Here is a 25,477-nt window from a genome sequence, read left to right as displayed (position 1 = left end):
ACACTGCTACAGTTAAATATTTTACCTTTTGTTCTCCCTGCGTGATCTACAATAGTAATCAGCTTTGTGTTGATATTTAGGGCTATGTTGCTGACAATTACATGAAAGAGAAGTTGGGGGGCTTCACTGGCTGGAAAAAGTTTAGCTAAATCAGAAAGCACATCTAATTAAGCAAGTTTATCTATATACTAGAGGCCTGGTGCAAGAATTCTTGCATGGGTGGGGTCCCTCGGCCTGGCTGGTGATCAGAGCCAATCGGGGCCACGGGAGGTTGGCTAGCCGGCCCTATTGGGGCGATCGGGGCCAGTCAACAGGGGGAGGGACTGTGGGAGGTTGAATGGCCGTGGGAGGTTGGCTGTGGGAGTGCACTGACCACCAGAAGGCAGCTTCTGCATTGAGCGTCTGCCCCCTGGTGGTCAGTGTGCATCATAGTGACCAGTTGACCAGTAGTTCGGTCACTTAGGCTTTTATATATACTATATAATAAAAGGTTGATATGCAAATCAACCGAATGGCAGAACAACTGCTCTCTATGATGCGCACTGACCACCAGGCGGCAGATGCTCTATGCAGAAGCTGCCCCCCGGTGGTCAGTGTGCTCCCACAGGGGGAGTGCTGCTCAGCGAGAAGCCGGGCACACAGCTGGTGAGTGCAACGGCGGTGGCAGGAGCCTCTTCTGCCTCCCCGGAAGTACTAAGGATGCCTGACTGATGGCTTAGGCGGGAAACGGGGCTAAGCTAATAGTCAGACATCCCCTGAAGGCTCCCAGACTGTGAGAGGGTTCAGGCCAGGCTGAGGGACCTCCCAACCCTCCGACTGCACATATTTCATGCACCGCGCCTCTAGTATAGATTTAAAAAGCTAAGTTGACTCGCGCATGAGTGATACATATAAAGCTCTCACTGGCACCAATCGCATGCATGTGTTTTGATCTGTCATTGTCGATTGTGAATTTGGTTGACACTTCTATTATAGAGAAAGGGCAAATAGCAATATTAAAATATTCCTTCTAATTGATTTCCTTTCAATGTGCACAAATCCATGCACCAGGTAAGTCAGGAATATGTACATAGAGTCTTTGCTTTTTTGTTGTTTTGTTTTAAATATATTTTTATTGATTTCAGAGAGGAAGGGAAAGGGAGAGAGAGAGATAGAAACATCAAATATGAGAAAGAATCATTGATCGGCTTCCTCCTGCACCCCCCACACTGGGGATCGAGCCTGCAACCTGGGCATGTGTTCTGACTGAGAATTAAACCTGTGACCTTCTGGTTCATAGGTGGATGTTCAACCACTAAGCCATGCCAACTGGGCTACCTAGTTTCTTTGGACACAGAGGTGGAGCACTGGTTAATACAGCTGGGGTTAGGGGCAGGGGCAATAGTAAAGGCTTCTTTGTGGTGTGTCTTGAGGAGCACAATTGTTCATCATCTTCAGTCCTCTTCCCTCCCCCATGCAGAGTACTGCTCCTCCCCCCACTCTCCCAGCAGTCCTAAAACACCCTCCTTTCAGCATCCATCAGCCTGAGGAAAACACAGCAGCTTCATGCTCCCCCACAGTAGGGGGAAATAGCTATGTGGTTGAAATGTATGGGAAAATGAATCCATGTAAAGATAAGAAACATGAGGAATTCTGATCCAGTCTAGCACATTTAGGGTCCACCTGGGAGACCTAGGGTTCTTATCCTTGATCTTGAATGTGGGCTTTGAGGCTTCTGTGTCCTCAACTGATCTGTCCAAGAAAGAATTCAGTTAGATAATCTCTAATTGTTCTAAAGTCCTACGACCCTAGGAAATGAGTGCATCAATGGCCATGTCGTATCAGAAAGAGCACTTTGAGTGACTGCGCACCCAGAGAACAAAGAAGCTGCTGTCCTGGAAGTAGAGTTCACAATAAAAACCACTCTGGTGAAGACTGAAGCAAATACTCTGAGTTAATACTTTAGAGATCTATTAAGTCACAGAAGCCTAATTTTATATTATAATCTTCATGAGATGGGGAGATAAAAACCAAATGGGAGAGGATACAGAGAGTTTGGTGATGAAAACAGAGTGTGACACAGTCTATCTGTTCAGGAAAGATGGAAGAAAATACAAAAATTTAATGATAAAAAAAAACATAAGGTTTTAAAAGCTAAAGAAGCTCTGACTTGTTTAAAGGAGGCAAATAAAAACAATCAGTAAAGCCCTGGTCAGATGGCTCAGTTGATTGGGGCATCATCCCATACACCAATAGGTTGTAGGTTCGATTCCCAATCAGGACACATGCCTAGGTTGTGGATTCAATCCTCTCTCAGTGCACATACAGGAGACAACTGATCAATGTTTCTCTCTCACATAGATGTTTCTCTCTCTCTCCCTTCCTCTCTTTAAAAATCAATTTAAAACAAACAAACAAACATATCCTACCCGGCCAGCATTGCTCAGGGGTTGAACATTGACCTATGAACCAGGAGGTCACGGTTCAATTCCAAGTCAGGGCACATGCCCGGATTGTGGGCTCAATCCCCAGTGTGAGGCATGAAGGAGGTAATCTATCAATTATTCTTTCTCGTCATTGATATTTCTCTCTCCCTCTCCATTCCTCTCTGAATATATATATATATATATATATATATATATATATATATATATTTTTTTTTTTTAAACATATCCTTGGGTGAGGATTAAAAAAAATCAGTAAAGAAAAAGTAAGGAATCAACAATTAATCATCAAACTACAGGGCAAAAAGAATAGGCAGAGAGAAAAAGACACAAAACTATCTCAAATTTAGCATGAAAGTGGCAAAGAAAATGGGAAAGTTAAAGTCCTCAAGAGTTCTCAGGGGCTCACTTGTCAGAAATTTCTATCACAATCCACAACTGTTCATTTATCTAATCAGATATGGTAAGGAATAGATAATTATTAATCTTGAAATAAAAGGAAACTATCCAAAGTCAGAAACTGATCTAAGTAAAAATAGAATAGCAGTGAAGAGTTGAAAGGGGAAGAGGAGAGCAAGTGATATAAAGGAAAGGTTTTTTTGTTTTTTTTGTGTTTTTTAATATATTTTATTGATTTTTTTACAGAGAGGAAGGGAGAGAGATATAGAGTTAGAAACATCTATGAGAGAGAAACATCGACCAGCCGCCTCCTACACACTTCCCACTGGGGATGTGCCCAAAACCAAGGTACATGCCCTTGACCGGAATCGAACCCAGGACCTTTCAGTCCGCAAGCCGACGCTCTATCCACTGAGCCAAACCGGCCACGGCATAAAGGAAAGTTTTTAAAGACTAATTCCAACTGGGCTTCTTCTTAACACTGACCCCAAAAGATTTAGCTTAGATACTCTGAAGAACTCATACTGTGCAAACTTAAAAGGACAGCATCACCAGCCCCTCTATTCAGAGAAGATGGGTGGCAGTGGGAGCTGAGGAGTGGGAGATAAAATTTTTCCATCTATAACTTTAATATATATATATATATATATATATATATATATATATATATATATAGCATAATATGCTAATTAGACCAGACGTCCTTCCAGACAATCTTCTGGGCGAAGCCAGGGCTGCATGGGAAGCCTGGGTCCTGGGTGCCAGAGGGAAGTGGTGCTGGTAGCCAGCCAGGGGAAGGAAGGCCTACTCTTGCACGAATTTCGTGCATCGGACCTGTAATATATATATCATAGCTGCTTTAGAAAGTGGGTTAAAGGGCTTTCCTAGAATTGTACTTTCCTTTCTTTATCAAAGCATTATTAAACAAAATAACTGCTTTTTTTTTTCAGCAACATAAATACATTTCAGGACGTAAAAGTGAAGAATTACAAAAAGGAAATTGGAGGACCTCAGAGAATTCTCAAAGATTCATATTAGACTGAACAAAAGGCAAGTCAAAGGCAGGTGAGAACAAAAAACAACAGCAACAAACAACCTTATCTTAGTAACTCTGTTCAATTGAGTTTAATCTTGTTGGAATTCAGCAAGAATCCTGTTGCTTTGGGAGACTTCACTTCTGTAGCTGAAATCCTGAGCCACTGCTAGACCAGCTGTGTGGCTCGGAAAGTGACTCCACCTCTCTGAATCCAATTATGCAATGGTGAAGCACAGATAATGATTCCTATCTCACAGGATTTTTATGTGATTAAAAGATATTTTAGACACACAGTAGATGTTTAAAAACAAAACACCTAAAAATTAAGCTCCTGCTATTACAAATTATGAGCTGTTGAGAGTTCAACATTCAAAGCCCAAACCACACTCCTTAAAAATAACTTTCTGACACTCCTTTCCAGCTTTGATGAACTTTTTCTTCTATAATGACACTGCCACACTAAAGTGATAAAATCAGCACCTCCAAACAAACAAACATTTTTGTTTAAAAAATAAAAACAAACACAACTTTGGCATTTGAGCATGATCAAAGAATAGGAGCATCTAAGCTGTTAACTCTCATATTGGTTACTACACTTCTTTTTGCTTCTCAGTCACCTCTTGAATTTGACAAATAAATTTGGAAAAGACAAATCTGTCAACAGAAAAATGTACAAAGTAGATGAACAAAGAAAGGAAAATTGTCAATAAACATGAAAAACTTTAATTTTATTAATAAAACAGAAAATTAATAGAAAGACATAATTTTCATTTGCCAAAATGGAAATTGCAACACCTAGAAATGGCAGGGGAGAATCAATTAAATTTCACTTTATACACAGATGGTGGAGTATCAGTTAGTATAAACTTCTCGGAGTACAATGTTACATATTTGTCTCAAGAGTCCTAAAAATATTTATGATCATTGGATCATATTGCTACTTCCTCTATATTAAATAATCAAAAGATAAAATTTTATTTCAAATTTCCATTGCAGAGTTATTATTCACAAAAGTAAAAAATGAAAATAACCTTAATGTCCCCAGATCAACAACACATTTAAATAAATTTTGAAAATCCGTATGATGGCATAATATCCTGTTTTTAATAATATTTAATTAGAGTGGAAATTGTTCACTATAAATATGAAAAAAGTAGGATCATAGAACACCCAAGATATAATCTCAATTTACATATATGTAACATATATATGTATAGAAATAGAAACTAGAAGGAAATATACCAAAATATTAATAGTGGCTATCTTTGAGGTATGAAACTAAATATGATTTTTACATTTTTCAACACTTTTCCCTAATTTCATATAATGAATGCATATAAATGCAATGATCAGAAACTAATGGCAACATTATTTTGTTAAAGTCACTTCTTGCTCTTTCAAAATTGGAATCTGTAGTCTGAAAAGAGGCTAGCATGTTTGAAAGCAGGGCTGACCCTGAAAATTCATGAGTATCACAGTATGACTCCCACACTACACTGGAAAATGACCTGACCTTGGGGACCAAAACCAACAGACTAGCCTAGCCTGATGACCTTTCCATAGCCTTTCATGTCATCTTGTAATTTGTCTTGGAATTGAGTCAAAACAGGCATAGTGACTTCCCCTGGCTGTGAAAAAGACAATAAAAAAAATGCTGATTGCCCACAGTGTGCACGACACTGTACTGAACAAGGGATACCTCTAACCTGACTCAGCAAAATGAGGTTTCTTAATGCATTAATGAGCTCGTGTATAGACTGCAGATGCAAGCAAAACTCTCCATAAGCAAGCTTAATGCTATAGTAAACCAGCTAAAAGGGCCCAAACAGCCCATAAGTGCTCCCTTTTAGGTGATAAATGACCTTTCAAGTTTAACCAAATGCTTTAACCTAAAAGAGCAGGTGAGTAATGCTGCATTTGCAAAGGGCTTTATCTATGTATGGATAATGTCCCTCAGTTATAATTTCCTTTGCTAAGAGAAGAAATTACCACTCCCATGAACAAAACACAGCCTAACATCCTATTTTGTTTCATTTCTACTTGATGGCATTTTACAGATTGAAGATTATATACACAAAACACATTTTGCTTACTTACTTATATAGAACTTGTACAACAAAAGTAAATGAAATATTTTTAATTTTACAATACTTTTATTTGTTTGTTTAATCAATATCACAAATGCACATGATAAAAAATATAGTATAGAAAGAATGACAATGTAAAGCATCTGTCTAGTGACCTACATCTACCCAGTCTCACTTCCCAGAAGCACCCATTTTTAACTATTTTTGTTGTTGTTCTTTAGGACATTATCTTAAGACAGTGGTTCTCCACCTTCCTAATGCCACGACCCTTTAATACAGTTTCTCAAGTTGTGGTAACTCCCAACCATAAAATTATTTTCGTTGCTACTTCATAACTGTAATTTTGCTACTGTTATGAATTGTAATGTAAATATCTGATATGCAGGATGTATTTTCATTGTTCGCAACCCACAGGTTGAGAACTGCTATCTTAAGACATTACCTCTAAAAATATACTGCTGTTCTTGATAAACCAATTTGAAACATTATCTGTTGACTTCCTGATTTATATAAGACTTAGTTCACACACATGCACTCCAATTTGGGGAGGAGGTCAAGTTTATCCTATATTATAAAAGCGTAATATGCAAATCGACTGGCCTGGACTGATCTATTTTGAGTTATTTTTTATATATGGTGTGAGGTAGGGCATCCGGTCACTATGACACACACTGACCACCAAGGGGCAGACACTCAATGCAGGAGCCCTAGTGGTCAGTGCACTCTCACAGGAGGAGCACCACTAGGCCAGAAACCGGGCTCATGGCTGACGAGAGCAGCGGCGGTGGTGGGAGCGGACCTAAGCTGTCAGTCAGACATCCCCCGAGGGCTCCCAGACTGCGAGAGGGCACAGGACGGACTGAGGGACACCCCCCCCCCAAGTGTACAAATTTTGTGTACCAGGCCTCTAGTTGAAATATAATTTACATATAACATTCATCCTTTTTAGTATATAGTCTTATGAGATTTGACAGCTGCAGTTCAATCACCTCTCCCCCAAAATTTTCTCATACACCCTTTTAGACAACTCTTACTGCCCCTGGCAGGCAATGATGTTTTCTGTTTCCATAGGTTTCCCTTCTCCAAAATGAGAAATGAATGCAGCCTGTTGATTCTGACTCCCATCATTGCCTTAAGGTATGTGAGATTCATTCATGTTGTTGCATACATCAGTAGTTCATTGCATGAATGTACAACAGTTTGTTGATCCATATACTAGATAAAGAATGTTTATTCTTAATCCCCAGGTTTTGTGGATTAAGAATAAATCTGTAACAAATAATGACATACAGATTTTGTATGAAACTTGTGGCCTGGTGCATGAAATTTGGGCACATTAAAAGGGAGTTAATTAGATGAAATATTTTAATATTACTATTTGCCCTTTCTCTATAATAGAAGTGTCAGAGATGAAAGAAAATTAGTAAAATGTATATGAAAATCTCCCTCCTATCAGAGTCTGGGGCATGCCGCAGGACCCAGAGTCAAGTCCCCACCCATTGTGTGCACCTCAAAATCGCATGAGACCCAGACCTGGCCAGCCCCACCCTGTCAAGCCCTGCAGGGTGGGAGGCACAGCCTCAGGCCCCCTGTCAAGACCCACCAGACTGGGGGCGCAGCCTCAGGTCCCCAGGCCCGGCATCAAGTCCCCCGGCCCTGGCACTGGGGCAAGGGGCGAGGGGCGCAACCTCAGGACCCCAGCCTGGCCTCAGGTCCCCTGGCCCCAGCACAAGAGCGCGAGACACGAGTGCACAAGGGCATGAGGGCTTGATGACCATTTGCATATTAGCTCTTTATTATATAGGATAAGTTCCATTTCTCTTCATTAAAAACCTAGGAGTAGGATTTCTAGGTTTGATAAAAAGTGTGTATTTATGTTTTCTAAAGTGGCTGTACCATTTTATAGGCCACGGGTTATATATGAGAATTCCTATTACTTAGCATTCCTGTCAGCACTTGGTATTGTTAACTTTGTTTTTTGTTTGCTTATTTGTTGTTGGGGGATTATTTGCATTCTGTTTTAGCCATTCAGATAGGTGTGCAATAGCATGTCACTGTGGTTTTAATAAGTATTTCCTTAATGTGTAATAATATTGAGCATTTTGGGTGTTCTTTTTTCCATTCATGTATTTTCTTTATCTGCTCAAATCTTTTGTCCAATTCTTTTTTTCCCCCTTTTTATTCAGCACTATTTTTTCCAATTATAGTTTATATTCAATATTCTTTTCATGTGTATAGCACAGTAGTTAGACATTTATGTAATTTACAAAGTGATCCCCCTAATAATTCTAGTACCTATCCGGCACCATACATAGTAATTACAATATTATTGGCTGTATTTCCTATGTTGCACCTTACATCCCCATGACTATTTTGCAACCACCAATTTGTATTTCTTAATCCGTTTGCATTTCACCCATTCCCCCAACCCCCCTCCAATCTGGCAACCCTTGATTTGTTCTCTGTATCTCTAAGTCAGTTTCTGTCTTACTTGTTCATTTTGTTCTTCAGATTCTACATATGTAAAACCATATGGTATTTGTCTTTCTCTGACTGATTTATTTAACTTAGCATAATACTCTCCAGGTCCATCCATGTTGTTGTAAATGGTAAAATTTCACTCATTTTTAAGGCTGAGTAATATTCCACTGGATAAATGTACATCTTCTTTATTCACTTGTCTATTGATGGACACTTGGGTTGCTTCCATAGCTTGGCTCTTATAAGTAATGCACCTTTGAACACAGTGGTGCATATATATTTTCAAATTAGTGTTTTATGTTTCTTTGGATATATATACTCAGAAATGGAATTGCTGGATCATAAAGTACTTCTATTTTTTATTTTTCTTAGGAAACTCCATAATGTGTTGTATAGTGGCTTCATCAATCTGCATTCCCAATAGTGTACAAAGGTTCACTTTTCTCTACATTCTCATCAACACTTATTGTTTGTTGATTTACTGATAATAGCCATACAGGTATGAGGTAATATCTCATCATGGTTTTAATCTGCATTTGTCTGATGATTAGTAATGATAAGGATCTTTTCATATGCCTATTGCTTTGCACACTTCTTATGGATTCTTTGTTTTTCTCATTCAGTTCTGAGAATCTTTTATGTATTTTGATTCAGTGCTTTATCTAAGATGTGTTTTGCATATACTATCTTCCAGCCCACAGCTTGTCTATTCATTCTCTTAACACCATCTTTCAAAAAATAGAAGTTTTTCATTTTGATGAAGTCCAATACATCAATATTTTCTTTTATGGAATATGCTTTTGGTACTGTCATCTAAGAAATGTTTCTTAACCCAAGATCAAAAGATTTTCTTCTGTGTTTTTTATTAAAGTTTTTATAGTTATTAGATTTTTTTGTCTATGAGTCATTCTGAATTAACAATTATAGACGTGCAAGGCATGTTTTTAGGTTTTTTTTTCCTGTTCCAGCATCATTTGGTAAAAGGATTATACTTTATTAAGTTGCCTTTATTTCTTTTTTTAAAATAAAAAGAACAATTGATCATATATGTATGAGTCTATTTCTATTCCACTAATTTGATATCTTTCACTGTATTTGGGAAATTATTAACCAATACCTTTTAAAATATTTTTTATTACATCCACCTAGGATTACACTTACATATAAGCTATACAACTCGATATTGTCTCAGACCTCTTGGATGCTCTGTTTAGGTTCTTTTCACTCTTCCCACTTCACCTCTTGACAGTGCCCACTTTAGTGTAATGATTTTATAATAATAATTTCTATTGGTCCATCTTCAAGTTGAAAACACAACATAGCACCACTTATGAATCTGGTTCCTTAAAGTTGTGTTAATCTAGATTATGACTCTCTGAGTTAACATCTCTTGGATAAGCATGCATTTATGAAACTAAACATTTTGCATTAAAATAAACATTAACCAAAGAACTGATATGCATATGTGTATAATCTGTGGACAGACAATAGTGTGGTGAAGACCTGGGGTGGGGGTGGGAGCAGGGTGGAGTGGGTCAATGGGAGGATAAAATGGGGCAACTATAATACTTTCAACAATAAAGATAAATTTAAAAAAATGAAATGATCATAGTCCGGATCTGGATGGATTAGGTTGTTTTCTAATCCTGTTTTTGACCACAGAGTATTTATTTCAATTAATTATGGCTTTGAACAAAAATTTCTAAGAAATTTAATCAACATACAGAGATATGGCATCTATCTTTGTCATTTTACCTTGTCATGAGATAAGGATGGTAAAACAGATCAGGAAAAAAATGTGTTTCACTTTCAAAATTAGAGTATACTAGTCATTTTCTTGATGTGAAAAGTTTAATGAAAAAGTAGATTGATCTAATTTGGGATGCTTAAGTCACCAGCACATTTAAATTGTTTTAAAAAATAATAAGCCAAGTTCTTGAGTCATACTAAATGATTCACCCATGAATTCTTGAGGGGATTAATTTAAAACAGTTCCAAAGAAACAGTATCTTCACATACCTACAATAACAACAACAAAAAGAAAAAAAAAGAGAAAAAAGAAGAAGAAAACAACAGGAATAGGGAGTTAGTCCAGAGGAGAAAAAGGGAAGAATCAGGGCAGAGCATAACCTTGTTAGCCTGGTTGGCCAATCAAAGTAGATGAAGTAAAGAGCCATGTGAGAACCCACGGGAACATCTCCTGAGAATAGCTGAGTTTGGGCTTCTATGGAAAAAAAGTATTATTTAGCTATTTCATACTTCTATTCACCTCCTTTCTAGCTTTTCCTTTTGTTTTGTTTATCCCTTTTTACTAAATTTATTGAAGAGACACTGGTTAACAAAGTTATACAGGTTCCACGTGCACAATTCCGCAACAAATCAGTACTCTATATTCTATGTTCACCACTCGAAATAAAGTATCCTTCCATCACCATTTATCCCTCCTGTACCCACCTCCACCTACCCCAAACCTTTATTTCCCCCAATCACCACACTGTGGTACATGTCCATGAATTTTCTTTCTTTTTTTATTTTTTAGTCAATCCCTCCATTGTCCCCCACCTAGCCTCACCTGCCCCCAATAGCTGTCAGCCTGCTCTCTATGAGTTTGTCTCTATTTTGCTTATTAGTTAATTTTGTTCATTGGATTCCACATATGTGTGAAATCATGTACTTGTCTTACTCTGAGTGGCCTAACATAATGCTCGTAGGTCCATCCATGCTGTAGCAAAGGGTAACATTTCCCTCTTATTCACAACCAAGTAGTATTCTGTTGTGTAAATGTACCACAGCTTTTTTATCCACTCATCTACTGATGAACACTTGGGCTGCTTCCAAATATTGGCTATTGTATATAACATTGGAATAAACATAGGGGTGCATATATACTTTTGAATTAATATTTCAGATTTTTTCAGCTATGTTCCCAGAAGTAGAATTTCTGGGTAACAAGGCAGTTCCATTTTTAATTTTTGGACAAAGCTCCATACTGCTTTCCACAGTGGCTGCACCAATCTGCATTCTCACCAACAGTGCACAAGGGTTCCTTTTTCTCCATACCTTCGCCAACACTTATTTATTGATTTCCTAGGGGCCCAGTGAATGAATTTGTGCACCTTGAAAGGAATCATGGGCCACAAGGCTGTAGTGGGCACAGGGGCAGGTCTTGGCCCATCCTCCATGCCCCCGTCTGGCCCCTTCCACTGCGGCCCCCCGCACCCTGTCTGCCAGCAGCCCCGCTCCCACAGCCACGGCTCCCAGGCGCTGATGGCACTGGCCCCACTCACACCCGCTGACAGCTCAGAGTGATTGGGGCCGGTGCCAGCAGCGGGTACAAGCTGTGGCTACTGCCCCAATCGCCTCTCAGAAGCAGGAAGAAGTGGAGAAGCCTTTGGAGCAATCGGGGCCAGCAGCCACCACTTGCACCTGCTGCTGGCACTCAGCGCCGGCCCCGATCACTCAGCGCTGTCAGCAGGTGCAAGCGCTGGGCAGGACCATGGCACACAGGAACAAAGAATTTTCAGTAACCATCAGAGGCTCATCCTGATGACAGCAACCGGTGCCCTGCCGTGGTCTGGTGCCCCTGCTCACCTGCTCCACCATCCCGCTGCGGCCAACACCTGCCATGTTTTGTGCTCTACCACCTGCTGCCGATGCCTGCCATGTTCTGCGCATGCCCCCTGGTGGTCAGTGCACATCAGAGTGACCAGTTATTCCACCATTCGGTCTATTTGCATATTAGGGTGTATATATATACATATATATATATATATATAAAGCATAGCTGAGTTTTATATATATACTGGAGGCCCGGTGCACAAAAATTTGTGCACTCGGGGGTAGGGGGTCCCTCAGCCCGGCCTGTGCCCTCTCGCACTCTGGGACCCCTCGGGGGTGACCACTTGCTGGCTTAGGCCTGCTCCCCGGGGAATTGGGCCTAAGATGGCAATCAGACATCCCTCTGGCAGCCCGGCAGCCCTCGGGGGATGTCCACTTGCCAGCGGGGAGCAGACCTAAGCTGCAGTCGGACATCCTTAGCGCTGCTGAGGCAGGAGAGGCTCCCACCACCACCGCTGTACTGGCAGCCATCAGCCTGTCTGTGGCTGAGCAGAGCTCTCCCCTGTGAGAGCACACTGACCACCAGAGGGCAGCTCCTGCATTGAGCATCTGCCCCCTGGTGGTCAGTGTGTGTCATAGTGACCAGTCATTCCCAGTCCTTCTGCTGTTAGGGTCAGTTTGCATATTACCCTTTTACTATATAGGATAGAAGCCTGGTGCATGGGTGGCGGCTGGCTGGTTTGCCCTGAAGGGTGTCCCGGATCAGGGTGGGGGTCCCGCTGGGGTGCCTGGCCAGCCTGGGTGAGGGGCTGATGGCTGTTTGCAGCTGGCCACACCCCCTTCAGGGTGGGGGTCCCCACTGGGGTGCCTGGCCAGCCTGGATGAGGGGCTGATGGTTGTTTTCAGGCTGGCCACACCCCCTTCAGGATGGGGTTCCCGCTTGGGTGCCTGGCCAGCCTGGATGAGGGGCTGATGGCTGTTTGCAGCTGGTCACACCCCCTTCAGGGTGGGGGTCCCCACTGGGGTGCCTGGCCAGTTTGAGTGAGGGGCTGAGGGCCGTTTTCAGGCTGGCGGGCGACTGAAGCTCCCAGCCTCCTTTTTCTTTCTTTTTCTTTTTTTATTCTGGGATTTATTTACCTTCTATAGCTGTCACTGGAGATGAGAGCCGGCTCCAGCTCTGAGCCCGCTGCCGCTGAAAGCAGGTATCTGGGGTTTGTTTACCTTCTATAATTGCAACATTGTTGCATCCGGAGCTCAGAGCTGGGCCGCGGCAGGCGGGGAACCTTGGCTTCCTCCATCACTGGAGCAAGCAAGCCTCATGTTCACTTCAGCTGCGTGGCTGCCGGCCTCCATCTCTGTTGGCAGTTAATTTGCATATCCTGGCTGATTAGCCAATGTGAAGCATAGTGGATGTATGGTTAATTACCATGTTTGTCTATTATTAGATAGGATTGATGATAGCCAATCTGACAGGTGTGAAGTGATATCTCACTGCAAATTTAATTTGAATTTCTCTGATGATTAGTGACATTAAGCATCTTTTCATATGTCTATTTGACATCTGTATGTCCTCTTGGAAGAAATCTCTATTCAGGTCCTTTGCCCATTTTTTAACTGGATTGTTTGTTTTATTGATGCGTTTTATAAGTTCTTTATAAATTTTGAATGTTAATCCCTTATCAAATGTATCAGCAAATATCTTTTTTCATTCAGTTGGCTGTCTTTTTCATTTTGTTGATGGTTGGCTTTGCTGTGCAAAAACTTTTAAGTGTGATGAAGTCCATTTGTTTATTTTTTCTTTCATTTCCCTTGCCCAAGGAGATATATCAGAAAAAATATTGCTATGAGAAATGTCCAATAATTTTTACTATTTTTCTTCTAGGATATTAATAGTTTTGAGTATAACATTTAAGTTTTTAATCCATTTTGAGTTCATTTTGTGTATGGTGTTAGAAGGTGGTGTAGTTTCATTTTTTGGCACATATCTGTCCATTTTCCCAACACTATTTATTGAATAGACTATCTTTACCCCATTGTAGGATTTTGTTTCCTTTGTCAAATATTGACTATAAAGGTGTAGTTTGCAGTTCTTTTTCAAGTTCCTTTAAGTGTAAAGTTAGGTTGTTTATTTAAGATTTTTCTTGTTCCTTGAAATAGGCCTGTATGAATTTCGCTCTTAAAAGTGCTTCCACTGTGTTTCATAAATTTTGAGTTGTTTTTTCTCATTTTCAATTGTTTCAGGGTATTTTTAAAAATTTATTCCTTGATCTCACGGTTAACCCATTCATTGTTTAGTAATGTTATTTAGCTTCCATGCTTTGTGTGTTTTTCAGGGGTTTTTCTTGTGATTGATTTCTAGTTTCATACCATTATGGTCAAAGAAGATGCTTGACGTGATTTCAATCTTCTTAAAGTTGAGACTTGTTTTGTGTCATAACATGTGGTCTATCCTAGAAAATGTTCCATGTGCAGTTGTAAATAATGTATATTCTTCTGTTTTGGAGTGAAATGATCTGAAGATATAAATTAAATCCATCTGATCATTTAAGGCCACCATTTCCTGGTTGATGTTCTCTCTGAAAGATCTATCCATTGATGTCAGTGGGGTGTTAAAATCCTCTACTATGACTATATATGGATGAAGCTCCACACTCCCTTTATGTCCATCAACATTTGTTTTACCTATTTAGGTGCTCCTATGTTGGTGCAAAAATATTTAGGATTATAACCTTTTATTTTCTTTTTTTAAATTATTAAAAGTATTACAGATGTCCCCTTTTCTCCCCCCTTTGACCTCCTCCACCCCACTTCCATCCCCTCCCCAGGCCTTACCCACACTATTATCTGTTCATGGACTATGCATATGTGTTTATAAGTTCATTGGCTAATCTCTTTCTATCACCCCACCTTCCCTCTGAAATATGTCAGTCTGTTCCATGCTTCAATGTCTCTGGATCTTCTTTTTTCTTCATCCGTTTATTTTGTTCATTAGATTCCACATATAAGTGAGATCATGTGATGCTTGTCTTTCTCTGACTGGTTTATTTCACTTTATCCTCTTGTTGGATTCCTCCCTTAATCATAATGTAGTATTCTTCTTTGTCTTTTACTATAGCTTTTGTTTTAAAGTCTATTTAGTCAGATATAATATTGCTACCCCAGCTTTTTAAATTTGTATTTGCATGAAATATCTTTTTCTAGACCTTTATTTTTAGTATGTGTGTATCTTTTGTTCTGAAGTGGGTCTCTTGTAGACAGTATATATGTGGGCCTTGTTTTCTTATCCATTCAGCTGCCCTGTGTCTTTTGATTGGAGCATTTAAGCAATTTACATTTAAAGTGATTATTGATAGGTATATATTTATTGCCATGTTATTCTTTTACCTATGTTCCTCTACTTGGCTATTATTATTATTATTATTATTATTATTATTATTATTATATAACAGGCCCTTTAACTTTTCTTGTAATATTTATTCAGTGGTAACAAACTCCGTTAGCTTTTTCTTGTCTAAGAAGCTCTTTATTTCTCTTTCAATTTTAAATGGTAACCTTACAGGATAAAGTGGTCTCGGTTGTAGGTTCTTGCTTCCATATCTTTGAATATTTCATGCCAATCCCTTCTGGCCTTAAATGTTTCTGCTGAGAAATCAGCTGAATGTCTTACTGGGGTTCCTTATAGGTATCCAACTCTTTCTCTAACAGCTGTTAAAATTCTATCTTTGTCTTTAACTTTGCCATTTTAATTATAATACATCTTGGTGTGGGCCTCTTTGGGTTCATATTGTTTGGGATTCTCTGTGATCCTTGGATTTGTATGTCTTTTTTCTTTACCAGGTTAGGGAAGCCTTGTCATTATTTCTTCAAATAGGTTCTCAATCCCTTGCTCTCTCTCTTCCCCATCTGGTACCCCTATGATGATGTTGTTACACTTCATGTTGCCCCAAAGGTCCCTTAAACTATCCTCATTTTTTTTTTCAAATTATTATCTCTTTTTTTTTTTTGCTCTGATTGGATGTTTTTTTCTACCTTGTCTTCCAAACCACTGATTCAATCTTCTGCTTCATCCAACCTACTGTTTATTCCTTCTAGTGTATTCTTCATTTCATATATTATATTTTTCATTTCTGTCTGGTCCTTTTTTTATGGTTTCTATGTCCTTTTTCATTCTGTTCAGCATTCTTTTAATCATTACTTTGAACTCTGATAAATTGCTTGCCTCCATTTCATTTAGTTCTTTTTCTAGAGATTTATCCTGTTCTTTCATTTGAAGCCTGCTTCTTTGTCTCCCATTTTGGCTACCTCTTTGGATTTCTTTCTGTGTATTAGATTTGCTATGACTCCCAGTCTTAATGGGAAGGCCTTATGTAGTAGGTGTCCTCTGGGCTCCATTGGTGCAATCGCCTTGATCACCTGTGCTGGGTGCTCTAGGAATGTCCCCTGTGTGCGTTACGTGGGCCCTCTTATTGTAATTGAGTCTTGATTGCTCCTGGCCCATCCATGTATGGGACAGACCCTCAGACTGACTAACTGTGAGGCTCAACCCCTACCATGGCATGCAACCTACTGTGCAGATGCTGACACCATGAAGTGGAATTTGACTCAGCAGGGTTTGGTGCCTGCTGAGATCTCCCTTTGGATATGCTACTTGTGAAGCTTATTGGATCCATCTCTGTGTTGTCTGAAGCTGGCCACTGAGTTATTGGTTCTAGGCCTCTTGAGAGGGACTCTAGTGCAGGTAATGTATGATGCTGTCTGTGACTGGCCCTTGGCAATTTGTTTGGAGCTATAAGCAATCTACAGTTTGTAGCTGCCTCTGCTGGGCCTGGGTGTGTTCAGGAAGGACCAAGCTGTATACCAAGGCTGGCTTTTACCAGCACCTGCCTGGGAGGTCAGCATAAGTCCCAAGGCATCCAGATCCACCTCCATCTGCTTCCACCTGTTGGCTACCTGTTAGGCTCAGTCACTGAAAGAGCCTCTGACTGTACTCAAGTTGCCTATGAGACATTCACAATGACTCACCTGACAGGGATGAGTGATGTTCACCAGACTGATACAAATTCAAACTTAGTGCAGTGCTGGGGAGCCTGGCTTGTGGTGTCACTGCCACCCAGTGGGTGCTCTCACACCTTTGTGGTGAAGCTGGGTCTCAGGGAGGTATCAGGGTGAGGTTGGCAGAATTTATCATGCCCAAAGAGACCACGATTTGGCCATGTGAAGGGAGGCCTCTGCTCAGATCAGGTGTGCAAAAGAAAAAATGGCTCCTATTGTGAAGCACACAGCTCAATCTGTTCCAGATTCTGCCATGAGGAGATGGAGCTAAGCAGGGTGGGGTTATCGGGAGTCAGGAGTATGGGGCTAGTGGATCTCCCATGAGGGGAAGGTACCAGTCAGGCTTTGGGAAATATGAGTGGTGTGGCCCCTTCCCCAGAACCACACCACTGTCAGATTTTGCCCTGATTTTGGCAGGGTGGAGCCACCAGAAGTCAGGTGGGCGGGGCCGTCTGAACTGGAGCCAGAACCCACAAGGTGGGTCCGCCGGAAGCCCAGAAAGTGGTTCTAGTGGATCTCCTGTGAGGAGGGAGCACCAGTCAGGTTCTCAGGAAAGTGGGAGAATAGCCCCCAACCCAAAGCCACACAACTAAGTCACTGACACCCCGAGTCTTCCCAGACCTCTATATTCTGGCCAAGGCATTTGATTCCTCAGTAGAATGTGAGCTCCACAGGGTGGTGCAAGAGGGAGGCCAGAGGGTAGGGCTATTGCATTCCCTCAAGCTGATGCCACACAGAGGGGAGTGTTCCACCCCAGAAAGATGGCGATGGCGACTGTGGTATTGGAGAATGACTCAGCACAGGGATCCTGGAGGCTGTCCCTCAGGGCTCTCCTCAGAGCCAGAAACTTCAGACTCTCTTCACAGACTCTAGTCTGCTCCACCCTTCCTTCACCACAGCCCTGGTTAAGTAACTCTGAATAAATTGTTGTGTGTTAGCCCTTTAAAAGGGTGCCTGTGTCTCTAGCAGACTCCTGTCCCTCCCTGATGGATAAAATTCCTACTGATTTTCACAGCCAGATGTTATGTGGGTGCCTCTTCCCTGTTCTGATGCTCTGGGCTGGGGGTTGAGACCTCAAACTTCTCAGGGGAAACCCTTTTGTAGCTGAGATATCCCTCAGCTGCCACCCGTGGGAGCGGGGCCAACTCCTTTCATGTCTCTGCGCTTCCTACCAATATCAATGTGGCTTCTTCTGTAAATCCTTCAGCTAGTCTTCAGTTTGTTATTCAGTATGATTGTTCTGTAATTTAGTTGTAATTCCAGGTTGATCCTGAAAGGAGGTGCATGTAGCTTCCACCTACTCTGCTGCCATTTTGAATCTCTCTCCTCCTTCCCTTTTACTTTTTATTGGATCCCCAATTGAAAGGAATAATGATTTGTACTGTTCAGATTCCAGGGAACCAAGAGGCCCACATGCCTTAGGGATCCAGCTTTCAAAGAATGCAAAAGCTCAGGATTCATGCTTATGATGCCTTCTTTTGCATCTCTTTATAGAAAGTTGGGCATAACAGGACCTGCTTCCTCATAGAAGAGACCCAACCACCTTTCTCCACAGACTCACGACTTTCCCTCACTGAACAGTGACCCTTGAGTTTATCGCCCAGAACTCTTTTCAGAGCTGCCATAGAGGATGGACTAAGGTCAGGTATTAAAGATAGAGGTTCCCTGCTCTGGTACGCTGGCTTTATTTTGCCAGGCACTGCATAAACTTTTGACTGTATCGGTGTCAGGATTCTGGATTCTGATTTATCACACACCTCCTTTCTCTATCCTTAGGCTATTTAGTAATTAGTAAAAGTTTAGAAAAGGAGAGTATATTAGAGTTCTGCCATGCAATTTAGGATTAAAACACCAGGTAACAAAACAGTTACTTTGCCTTATTTTGCCTCCCTTTTCTAGGTGTCCCCTAGTTACCCCTTTTAGACTAGAGTTAGGCACAACTAAGCCAAGGTCGTAACTAAGTATTCCTAGGTTCCTTAGCAAAAGTAGCATTTCTATATCACTTATGAACATATCCTAATATTATCCAAATTTCTTAAGCAATGTAAAAAGAAACCTTGAGATTTTGAATATCAGCTGGGAAAAATTTAAGACACAGAAGACCAAAGCAATGGAAAATTCAGAAAAAAATTCACATATATAAATGATAAGGAATGATACATAGTATAATCTTTGTTCTTAGAATTTTCCATTTTCCCACCCCTTTTTAGTTCTTTTTTCTATTTATACTTAAAAATTAGCCCTCATTTTAAATGTTTATTAAAATAAACCCTTTACATTTGAACATATCTGTTTGAGATTTTTAATGACCCGGACCTACAGTTATTCATTTAAAGGACACTTTCCCCTACAAATCGCCAAATAAAGCCAATACCAGTCATTTGGTAGCAGCTCAAGACATAGCTATAGCGGGAGCTAAACAGCCTCTGGCTGACATTTACATATCCCTGCCCTTCTCCCAAAGGGCTTGCAATCGCTCTCTTAGGAACATGCTCTTAACCCTCGAACTGTGTCTGATTATCAGGTCCTGTGGGGCTCGAGCCCTTCCAAGCCCTGACTCTATCCATTCACCTCTCCTCTTAACCTTCTCTTATTTACAATATGTGATACGAGCACTGCCTAGAAAAAGTCAACAAACTGGACCTCAGCTCCTCTATAGGAGAAACATATAAATGTTGATTCAAAAGGAAAGTATTCGCCGAAACCGGTTTGGCTCAGTGGATAGAGCGTCGGCCTGCGGACTGAGAGGTCCCAGGTTCGATTCCGGTCAAGGGCATGTACCTGGGTTGTGGGCACATCCCCAGTAGGAGATGTGCAGGAGGCAGCTGATCGATGTTTCTCTCTCATCGATGTTTCTAACTATCTCTCTCCCTTCCTCTCTGTAAAAGATCAATAAAATATATTTTAAAAAAAAAAAAGGAAAGTATTCTAAAAATGCATTTGAAAATAACAATCACACTCAAAAGACAATAAATGGTGGCAAAACCAACTTCTTTCACTAACAATCATTTGCAGGGAGTCTAGAGAGTTATTCTTATCTTTTTCACGCATCCTTTCCTAATAAGCTACTCATGTAAGGTTAGGAAAGGCTGGGTATCCCTCCCTGTTGACTCAGTGGCAGCGGAAATAGTGCAAAGAGCTGGTAGTGACCCATTCAGAGATGCATATGGGACAGCAACAGAGCTAGAACAGCAGTTTTAAGAGATGAGGACTAGAAATAGGTCTATACTCCTCTTTCTGATGCAAGAGCTGGAAATACATGTATCAGAAGCTGGTCATCTCACCACAATATCTCTTTAATGTTGGGTTGCCAGATAAAAATACAAAACACCAATTAAAGTAGAATTAAGCAGCAATTAATTTTGAATATAAGTATATACCATGTGACATTTGGAACATATTTGTAATCAAAAACCTGTTGTTTATCTGAAATTCAATTTAACTGGGTGTTCTATGATTGCTAAACCTGTGACTATTTAATGTATCTTTTAAGATTATCTATAAGGGCCCTTAGCTCCATATTTTTTATCTTCTGACCAGTCTTATAACCTAAACTTTAGGTGCATAAAACCAATTACATACTTGATATCTCCACTTCAATGTCTAATAAGCACTTTAAACTCAACATAACCAAAACTGGGCTTCAAATCTGCCACTGTCCCCTTGTCTCCAGGCCTCAACCCACGTAAGGGTCTATTCTTCCATTGCTTGGGTCAAAAATTTGGTGTCATCTTTTCTTCCTCTCTCTCTCACACCACAAATCCTTTATTTTTCTATGATTATAGTGAATCAGGGGACTCTTTGTTTTATACTTCGTACATCTGAGGCTAGAAAACGGGTTGAAGCATTATAGTCAGTGAAGAAATATGCCCCCAAGGACTTCTGCACAGAGTTTCTTCTGGGCTAGAGAAGTTTGTTCCTTGGAAACAGAGAGCCTCTTGCCACATTTGTGTCCATCAACCAACAAATGATTGTGCTTAAAGAAGGGCAAAGGTGACAATACCTTTTGCATTTATAAATCCAGTCAACCCAAAGCGTTCACTTTCAAATCCAGCAAAGCTTAAAATGTATAGTGGGAAGTGTATGGTGGTAGTGAGGAGCGGGTGTGTGTGTGTGTGTGGGGGGGGGGGTGTGGTAAGAATCTCACTATCTGAAAAGTCAACCCCACCCTGGTTATTAAATGAAACAGTTTTCAGTTTAGTAATCCTTTCCCAACCAGAAGACGAAGGAATTCCATAAAATTAGTGGAGAAGGTATGAATCTATGTAATATCCAAAGCACAACTTATAATTTGAGACATTTTCTGCCAATTCTTTGTTTGGTACCTAGGATAACTGTTGGGAGGTTATCTCAGAGCTGTCTTATGAAACATCAAGAAACCCAGTAACTAGATAATGAGAGTAACTCAGAGGAGCCTAGTTTTTAGCCAGTCTGGACCAATAAATATTTTCTCTAAATTCTCATCAGTGATTACCCACTGAGATTCTCATCAAGAGCAATAGTTTCTATTATGCTGTTGATGCATGACACATCTGAGGTGACAGAGCTGCTGCAAAGAACAGCCAAAGCAAAAGGCGTTTTATTGGTTTATCAATGTCATTAGATATTTAAGGTCCTAGATCTGGTGCTCAGCAGAGCCAAACTGGAAGGTGGCGTTTTCTGTCATGCAGTTTTGCTATGTCATCTTGTCAATAGCAACTTCTCATATAACATGCCAATAATGGCATGTACATTTTCAAAAATGGCCAATATGATTAACAATGTAATTTGTAAAAGTGACCAGGTAACCACATGAGAAAAACAACTTAGAAGGTTAAATAAATAAATAAGCCCTAGCTGGTTTGGCTCAGCAGATAGAGTGTCGGTCTGTGGACCAAAGGGTCCCGGGTTTGATTGCGGTCAAGAGCACATACCTTGGTTGCAAGCTCCTCCCCAGCAGGAGCACTGGTGAGGGCTCCTGCAAGAGGCAACCAATCAATGTGTTTCTCTCACACTGACTCTTCTCTCTCTGTCTTTCCCTCTCCCGCTCACCCTAAAAATCAATGAAAAAATATCCTCGGGTGATGATTAACAACGACTAAATAAATAAATAAATAAATAACCTTGAATCCCCCTACCAAATAATCAAAGATTTGCACAAATATAAAGAATCAAAAATGTAAATAGCAACAGACATTTTTTTCTGTGGGATACAAAGAAGGATAAAGTTTCTTTAAGAGATTTGAAAATGATTTATGTTCAAAAGTTCATTGTAAAGTTCAAGTTTGGTAAGCACCTTTCTACTATATTGACACATTATCTCCACATCAGGCATTTTTCTTAGCCTTCAGGTTTTGAGGAAACAATCAAATTTGAATGGATATTCTTTTTTTTTCTATTTTGTACATTTCAATGTCAAAAGTTTCCATTCCTTTTTCAGAACATAGCAGGGCTTGTTTTGCCATGCTGCTATACCCAGGGTCTCTGAAATTCTCTAAAAGATTCTGTCATAGAATAAAACATACCTTTCAAGAGATATAAAAAGATAATTGAGTCTTTTTTAAACCTCTGCAGCTAAGCTATTAGCTCCCCAAATAAATAAGGCTGAATGGACAGCCTGCGGAGGCAATTTCACAGGTGTCTAGTCAAAATATCTGGAAGACTATATTTTTTTTTGTAAATTCTACCAGTACTTTGAATATTCTTTCCAAGTTAGCAGAGTTCCCACCCATTTCTTATAAAGACTCTGCAGTCAGTTTTTTCCCTATTTATGATTTTACTACCTCTGAATGAAAATATTTCACTTTATCTCATCATTTTCCTGATAACCTCTGGGTAACTGCTTTCCTAATTAATCCCTCCCAATAATCAGAATTTCACTTAAATGCATGTAGTGTTTCTCCCAGACCATCTGAAACACGGAAATCTGTGCATGCAGCAATCATACTACTCACAACATTCTCCTGAATTGTCACTAAGAGGAAAACTACCCACCCTGGAGTATCGCTATTAACGTCAAACACATTGTCATCTGGGAAAACAAAAACGCATCAAAGTCAGCTCCGGGCCAAGTGCAGTTCTACCAAAATACACCAGGTTTTTATGTGCAAATGTCTTAAATGTCTGACTGAAATGTTTCAAGAATGAGTTAGCAAGGAATCCTGCTCCTGCTCTCCATAACCCAGGATAATGTTATAATGAAAACAGTTTCTGAATTAAATGTGTTTTTCATCTCAGCACGCTTCGCTTTTACCAAAGATGCATTTGCCCCAGTTTCTAGTAAACATTATCAAGAAACGTTTGGTTTCTAGCTCGGGCTACTTAGCCTATCAAGAAACAGACCTGTTATAAACGCTGGGACGCTTGCCAGAATTTTTTCCCCTGCAACTCTTGGTAAAGATCGTACCTCGAAAGCAACGTGTGTTGCAAACCACGCAGATCTAAGCTCCCACTCCCGCCTACATAGCTTGGCACCAGCGGCTTCTGAGGTATCCCTGGCCTCCTCAAACTCGGTCTGAATCGCCCCCACCTCTCCGCAGCCTCCCACCCCCTGGCTCGGCTCCGCGCGGAGCTCAGCACAGAGCGTCCCCCAGGCACTTGCAGGGCGAACTCCTGGTGCCACTCAGCTCCCAGCCCTGCGCACACCCAGCAACACACTCTCCTCCGCTGCGAACTGCCACCAGATCTGTCACCTACCTCACCCACTACCCAAACCCCCACACGGTCCCTATCGCTTTTCCCCTTCCCCCGGTGGCTTCGTCCCCAACACACCTGTCTGCCCCTACGCCTGCCAGGCGTCAGGTGCCCGCGCCCCTTCGATCCAACAGGCGCTTCCCATTCCGCCCCGTGGAAGGTCAGTTTGCTCCAAGCACCTTCTTCAACTACCGCGCCCGCCCGCGGACGATCCCCGACTCCCCCCTACCCCCCCCCCAACCCCCACGTGAGCGCGGGGCAGCCGCGCCCGTCCTACCTGCGGAGAGCGCGGCGGCCGCGGCGAGCAGCAGAGCCTGGCGGAGCGCAGCGCCGAGCGCTCGGGTCATGGCCACCCGGCGGCCGCGCGGGGCTGCGAGGCCCCAGAGCGGACCTGGCGGCCGGGGCAGCGCCCGCCGCTTTGAAGTTCCCGGGGCGCGGGAGGGAAGCGCAGCCCCGCAGCCTTCGGAAGTGCGCGGTTGGCTCTAATCCGTGAGGGCGCACCCCTCCTCTGCCTCCCCCATCTCACGCCCCTCGTGGCTGGCGGTGCGCCGCGCTCCTGCCACTGACCCCAGGGACGCGCTGGAGGGGAGCGGGGTGGGGGGAGGAGGGTGCCAGGGCCCGCCCCCGCCGCGCCTCCGCCCCCTGCGCCCTCGGAACCGCCTGGGGCCTGGCGCTGTCGGGCCGGCTGGCAGAGGCCGCCCAGAGCTGGAGGGAAGCAAGGGAGTGGGGTGGCGTGGAGCCCCCTGGCCTGGAGGTGGGAGTCAGGACGGCAGGGAAAGCCCTGCTAAGACTTTAGGAAACTTAAGCCCTGCAGCAATTGCTTTCTGGTGGTCCGCTCCGCAGGTCGCTACAGAAGACCCACCCGTCCAGGTCTCTTGGCGTTTGTTTGTAGTCCGGTGCCCTACGGGTTTTCCAACTAGACTGAGCCTGAGACACCCCCATGCATTCCCGCCGGGCCTGTCCCACCACCGGTGCGGGCTGTGCACAGGTCTGTGGAAGGGCGCCCTCTCTGTTCAGCCCCGGAAATAACCAATTATTCGACTGCATCGGCTACCCTTTGCTTTAGTTTCACAAACTTCAGCTCTTGCGGGATGATTTCCTGCGGCCCTCCCCTGTATGAAATGGCGACTCAAGCTAGACCCTCTTGCGCCAGATGATGAGGGTGAGGAATCATCCTATGGAATATATCTCCGGCAGCTACAGTTTTCAGCAATTAAAAATTGGGGGGGGGGGGGGGACATCATATACAAGGTTTAAGGGGAGGTGAAGGACGATTTAAAGTAATATATTAGAAACTTGTTTAAGTGCTGTTTAAATCCCTGGAGCTTATTATGTAATGGGTGTGCTCCCCATGTGGATTGTGATGGAAAATACAAAGGCAACGTTACCAATTAATAGCAATTAGCCTAAATTCAATCCTACGCGTACATTGACGTGAATGGTAGTATTTTAACCTCAACAACAACAACCAAAAGCCAAGAATCCAGTACCGGTGTTATTTCTACTGTTATGGGGCACCTTGAAAAGTGATTGTCATGTAAATGAGTTGCCTTGAGTAAGAGAGATTACTTGCTTCTTCACCTAGCTCAGCTGGAAATAACCAAGTGGTCTTTCTGAGGTCTATGAAAGACCTATGGTGGAGTGATATATACAACTGACTTTACCACCCAAGGACCCCGCAGTGCGGGGCTGGGGTGGGGCTGGGGGTAGGGGGGGGGGGGATGACTGTTGAGCTTTGATGCATGATGGTGACAGTCCTGAGGATTTCA

At 42.0% G+C, this 25,477-nt stretch overlaps 1 protein-coding gene across 4 annotated transcripts in view; it reads right to left on the bottom strand.

Moving 5' to 3' along the window:
• ACVR1C (activin A receptor type 1C) overlaps positions 1 to 24,274 on the bottom strand; it is a 77,124-nt gene extending 52,850 nt beyond the window's left edge. For 3 of the 4 annotated variants that reach the window (XM_036320495.1, XM_036320498.1, XM_036320497.1), the window contains exon 1: positions 23,986 to 24,274. In XM_036320495.1, the coding sequence (XP_036176388.1) occupies positions 23,986 to 24,055 (70 nt within the window). In that variant the 5' untranslated portion in view covers positions 24,056 to 24,274. Of the gene's footprint in view, positions 1 to 23,786; positions 23,911 to 23,985 lie in introns of those variants that run through there. The other variant, XM_036320496.1, reaches the window with a different exon arrangement.
• Between the last annotated feature and the right edge of the window lie 1,203 nt (positions 24,275 to 25,477).

This window comes from Myotis myotis, unplaced genomic scaffold (assembly GCF_014108235.1).
Source record: "Myotis myotis isolate mMyoMyo1 unplaced genomic scaffold, mMyoMyo1.p scaffold_m19_p_8, whole genome shotgun sequence".
NCBI classification, from domain to species: domain Eukaryota; kingdom Metazoa; phylum Chordata; class Mammalia; order Chiroptera; family Vespertilionidae; genus Myotis; species Myotis myotis.
Note: the sequence above shows the minus strand (reverse complement) of the source record. Positions and strands in the feature narration are given on the sequence as shown.